At 42.1% G+C, this 5,248-nt stretch overlaps 1 protein-coding gene across 2 annotated transcripts; it reads right to left on the bottom strand.

The window, feature by feature from the left end:
• Nucleotides 1–31: 31 nt before the first annotated feature.
• LOC133468305 (neuroendocrine protein 7B2) lies at nucleotides 32–4,987 on the bottom strand. 2 transcript variants are annotated; one of them, XM_061754059.1, is made up of 6 exons: nucleotides 4,852–4,987; nucleotides 4,325–4,529; nucleotides 3,364–3,513; nucleotides 3,122–3,234; nucleotides 903–956; nucleotides 32–728 (listed from the first exon to the last, which is right to left on the bottom strand). In XM_061754059.1, the coding sequence occupies exons 2-6, from the start codon at nucleotides 4,527–4,529 to the stop codon at nucleotides 612–614; spliced, it is 639 nt and encodes a 212-aa protein (XP_061610043.1). In that variant the 5' UTR covers nucleotides 4,852–4,987; the 3' UTR covers nucleotides 32–611. The 2 variants fall into 2 exon arrangements, with proteins under 2 accessions (XP_061610043.1, XP_061610042.1); XM_061754058.1 differs by lacking the exon at nucleotides 4,852–4,987 and having other exon boundaries at nucleotides 4,325–4,842.
• Nucleotides 4,988–5,248: the final 261 nt, after the last annotated feature.

The raw sequence follows: 5,248 nt of genomic DNA, 5'->3' as shown, positions 1-5,248 counted from the left end.
AGTTTAAAAAAAAAAAAAAAAATCCCACTGCTGTCAATGCGGATATTTTAATTAATTTTACAAGAAAACCAAAGGATCAAATCATTGATTAATAGTTTCATTGGAGAAGCACAGTTATTTTTTCACATGCTACAGCAAAAAGGATTCACCTCCACTTCAAAGTTACACTGATAAGTGTACAACAGGGGCAAAACTGTGTGCGTGGATAGGACATGATTCTGATTATTGATGACAGGTCAAGATTTATAGTACAAAAATGAAACATTACAGTATTTTAATCTCTATATAGTCTTTTTAAAAGTCATCTGAATAAAATAGCATCTGAAATTTTCACCATAAGCATTCAAGGGTATCAACAGCTACACGTTTTCAGTAGTCATATTTAATCATCTAAACTAGCTTGATATCAAACTAAAAGACACTGACTTATTAAAATTCACAAATTCTGATATTCAAGTGGAATTAGAAATGATTTCTTTCAAAGTTCGTCCCCATAAATGTCACGAACAAATAACAGTTTGGTGATATAGTGTAGAATGAATCTCAGCATTGCTTTCATATAATTAATTTTAAAATACAGAGCGACTTTCTTCTTCTGGGATTGTTAAGTTTTAATTTGTTGCAGAGACGGTTGATGCCTCGCCCTCCTCTTCCTCGTAGAAATTGGGAACAGATTTCTTGGCGACCACGTTGTCCAGCCTCTGGCCCATCAAGTATGGGTTGAGACTCTGCAGACAAAAAAAAAAGAACTATGACACACATACACACACACACACACAACATGCAATCATGATCTAATATTCCCAAGAGCGACTTGTTTTCAGTCCATCAAAGAGTCTGACACAGACCTGATGTTGTGATGTGGTTACAAATAATACAGAGACAAAAAAACAAGTAGATACCCTTTTTCTTCTTTGCGGTCCTCCCTTCAGCTTTTGGTACAAACGCTCCTTGTTCTGAAAAGAAATTACACAAATCAATGGCTCTTTCAAACAAATATGGAGACAAAAGCTAAAGGGCGAGCTAACACAAATGACAAGTTTGTTTTGAGCTTTGACTAAAGGATTCAAGTTTCCAGCCACCATCATCCTCAGCTGGCATTTAATAAACAGTTGCCCATGTTTTGAAGCCAGCGAGAAACATTTGTTTTTGTTTTTGTTTTTGTTGCTCCTGGGGTCCTGGTACAGCACTGAATGAAAATACAAATGGACAGACGTTAACATGCATCTGTTGAGCAACAGCGACATGGTGGGAAGCATAAGTCTTGAAATGACAATGCATGATCCTTTTAGTATGAAGTGTGTACAAACAAGAATTTTAGCATTGACACCATTGCTAACACAACATGTTGTCAGAGCTGAGCCATCAGTTTTGTGGACCAGTGTTTCCCAACCTTTATGGAGCCAAGGCACAAACAAAAATGCCGCAAAAAGGACTGCACAGTAATAAGTTATTGTGGGCGTTACATTCCAGACCACCCTGGCAGTAGACGAAATCTGAAGTAGTGACCAAGTATTTACTGTATTATTTACATATATTTTCAAGCTTCATGCATACATTCACTGTAATACCAACAATCACTATAATGTAAGTTGCAGGTATTCTCTTGTCCACTAGGGGTCGCCATGCACACATCCTACACTATAGTAACTGTGACGTTCATGTACCTGCCTTTAAAAGGTGGGCCTGGCCTGTTGAGTGACGTGTTAGTGAACGAATGGGGACGCTTTAGCTTTAACGCTGCATGTGCAGAGTGACAGTGTCAGTCCAGTCCATCCAATTTCCGTACCGCTTCTCCTCACAAGTGTCGCGGGCGTTTCTGGAGCCTATCTCAGCTATCTTCAGGCGAGAGGCGGGGTACACCCTGAACTGGTCGCCAGCCAATCGCAGGGCACATAGAAACAAACAACCATTTGCACTCACATTCACACCTACGGGCAATTTAGAGTCTTCAATTGACCTACCGTGCATGCTTTTGGGATGTGGGAGGAAACAGGAGTGCCCGGAGAAAACCCACGCAGGAACGGGGAGAACATGCAAACTCCACGCAGGCGAGGCCGAGATTTGAACCCGGGTCCTCAGAACCGTGAGGCAGATATACTCACCAGTCAAATATACTTGTGTTTATTGTGTTTCAGTACTGTTTGTTCAATAACGCTGTAGCTTGTAGATAGCTGCGACTATTTGCTTGCGCCACAGCAACATCCAGTTTCAGCAGTTTTCTTTCTGTGACAAAAGCCTTTCGGTCCAAATCCACATTTGGGCCATTTCTGACCGAAAATCTTCACTGGCCAAAAAATACTGTGCATCAAAATTACCCACAAATTTACTTAATGTGAAAGTTGGGCTAGTTTAGTTGAACACAAAGCTATCAATCTGTTGTATGAATGGCAACAGATGACTGTACCTTCTGCCCTCTAGTGGAAGAGCATTTAATTATTATGTCTGTCACGATACGTCGCTGGCATAGATAGATGAACAAAGTTACACAATTTGTACTGAATTGAATGAAAATTTGCATGAAAATAAAAAGGACAAAAGTGAAATTAATTTCCGACAGCACACCCGATGATTCTCACAGCGCACTTAACGTGCTGCGGGACAGCGGTTGGGAATCACTGTATCGTCTACTAAAGTAGGTGATCTGGTCGCTATGGTAGACAGATGGCAGTGTAGTCTGAGCATAACTTTTATGCTACGTGCAAGTATTACGGTCGGAGTGGGTAGTACAGCCTCCTCACAGGTCTGTGGTATGGGGTTCAGATAGTGGGAAGGAAAAACATACTTACGACAACACCTGGCTATAAATAGTACTATAATAAATATGATAACAATAATGAGTCCGAAATATTAATGTACACACATCCTTATTCCTATATACATGAATACAATATACCAGTAACAGAAGTATCTTGGATTGTAATCAGAGAAAAAAAATAACACTTAGCACTACATATCAATAAATAAACAATCTAAATCTATAAATATAAAATATAATTTATGTTTTGTGCTGTAGCTACAGTCGTCAATTACACTTAAGAGTCGTGGGGGTGGGGCGTAGTAAGTTGAGTCTATGTCTTTGAGGTAATATACAGTTGCAGCAATTCACGTGTGTACTGACCCACTTCATCAAAGCAGGGTACTCATTCCCGGAGCCATAAAGGTGTCTGTGCTTTTGGAACTCCCGGCTGAAGTCGGCCGTGTCCGGGGCGTTTTCCAAACACCCATCTGCTGCTGTGAATGTGATGAAGCGGACAGAATACCCCATCATCGCAAAGTGTACTTTAATGGCACCCCCCCACAAAAAAGGAGAATATTGTGTGTATACAAATCCAAGGCTGTGCTTAGAATGCTAAATCGTACCAGTCTTTCCCAGAGGACAAGGGTTTGGAGGATCCGGGTAGTTGTGATCATCGCTGAAGTCTTTGGGAACGTTGTCCCCTGCCAGCTCAGCCACAATGTTGGGAATGTTGCCATAGGGACCAAGGTGCTGCAGCCCCTCATGAGCACCACCTAGTGGAAAAGAAATGTGGCGTCGTTAATAGCCAGAAATCAAGTAATACCGTAGTCGGCTACTTGTAAGCGCGACAGTGGAACAGTGTTTCCCCACATTTTATGTTAGAAAAATCTCATAGCACACCGTCAACAAAAACGTCACCAAAAGTAGATGCACAGGCCAATTACGTAACTTCCGTTACTATATGTTGCTGGCATTGATAAACTTGGAGGCAATTAAGTGAAATTGGATAATTTCCCGCGGTACCCCTGATTTCTCAGCGCACACAAACACGTGATGGCAAAGTGGCTGGGAATTATTGAGCTGGAACCCTCACTCGAATGCATCACAGGTTCTTTAAAATCCAAAACATTTAGCTTAATTAAAATGGTAGTGATGAACGATGACTTTCTTCACATTCAGAAGACTTCTGATACTGTGGTTTATATGGATGTCGTTCACCGACTCCCGGTAGAGCTTTTCAAAAAGGGCACGACAGCCAGGACAATACTGGCCTCGAAATTGAGCTAACCCTTGTGATTCCCAAACAGGGTCACCGTGGCACTATCCAATTTCACTTGCCCAAAAAATTACGATGAGACGTTTTTCCCGCCCATCTATCGAAGCCAGTACCGCCATAATGGCCAACATTTATTTACAGTAGCATAGTAGGCCCGAGTGTTTATGAACAAAATGAGGCAGGTTTTATTCTGAAAAGGTCCATTATTATTGTAAGCAATGTAACATTCACTGTGCTTAAATACAGTAGGCACTAAATTAGAAACACAAAAGTCGCCAACTGGAGGCCCCAACAGAATCTGACATTACCTTGTATGCTTTGAGGCCCGACGATATTTGTGGCCTGGTGGGCGGGATACTCCACCCTGGGCCGAGCGATGCCCAGCTGCTCCATGACGCCGTGCAGGAGTCGCTGGATGTCGGCCTCGGACACCTGGTCGGCCCCGAGGGCACTGCGGCCCGCAGCACCGTCCAGTTGCAGACACAGCAGGACCCCGAACACCGCCGACCACATCTCCGTCATCAGCGAGGATGCAAAAGATGCGGGGGGGAAAAAATATATTTTTTTGTTTTGTTCGACTATTCATGACAGAATTTGAAGGAGCGAAGATTATAATTCCATAATCAAACGCTAAAGCATCAAATTGCGTGTAATGATTCTGTTGTGTAAACAAGCCATTATGGCCCGTAAATAACCAGCCTCGTAGTTGCACAGCAGAATACCATAACCCGCTTTTATTTACATTCAGGTGATGTGCTGTTTCAATTCAAACGTTCACCAAATTTCAAGCAGCTATAACAACTCCTTATAAAGATTAATGCAGGCATTTTCTTACCTCGTCAATAAAAGGACTTGGCGACCGAACAAGATGCCAGTCAAGGTACAACCATAGCGAATTTTGACTTCCGGCCTTCAAAATAAAATGACGCAACGACTTGTTCCAGCATAATGAGAATTTATCCGTTCTTAAAACATTTTGAAAGTTCCCCTTAGCCTTGTGTGTTTCAAATTCATTTAGTGATTTTAATATACGATCACGTCGTCGTCATAGCGTGAAAGCTGTGTATATATGAAGGCGCTTGACATGGTTCCGGTGGACCGCTGCCTAACCGTGATTGCCCAGCCACAGTTGCTTGGAAACTGACAATCCTCTCTTCTGATTGGCTATCCTACCAATATTGTTCACGAGGAGATGAGAACTGGGTGTCGAATTGCAGCCTTGACAAATTCAG

Source organism: Phyllopteryx taeniolatus, chromosome 18 (genome assembly GCF_024500385.1).
Source record: "Phyllopteryx taeniolatus isolate TA_2022b chromosome 18, UOR_Ptae_1.2, whole genome shotgun sequence".
Lineage (NCBI taxonomy): Eukaryota > Metazoa > Chordata > Actinopteri > Syngnathiformes > Syngnathidae > Phyllopteryx > Phyllopteryx taeniolatus.
Note: the sequence above shows the minus strand (reverse complement) of the source record. Positions and strands in the feature narration are given on the sequence as shown.

Coding starts and splice junctions, on each gene's coding strand:
- LOC133468305 (XM_061754058.1), bottom strand. CDS start 4,538: ATGACGGAGATGTGGTCGGCGGTGTTCGGGGTCCTGCTGTGTCTGCAA. Junction 3,514..4,324: donor CGGGCCTCAAAGCATACAAG/GTAATGTCAGAT, acceptor CTTTTCCACTAG/GTGGTGCTCATGAGGGGCTG. Junction 3,235..3,363: donor TTGTCCTCTGGGAAAGACTG/GTACGATTTAGC, acceptor TCACATTCACAG/CAGCAGATGGGTGTTTGGAA.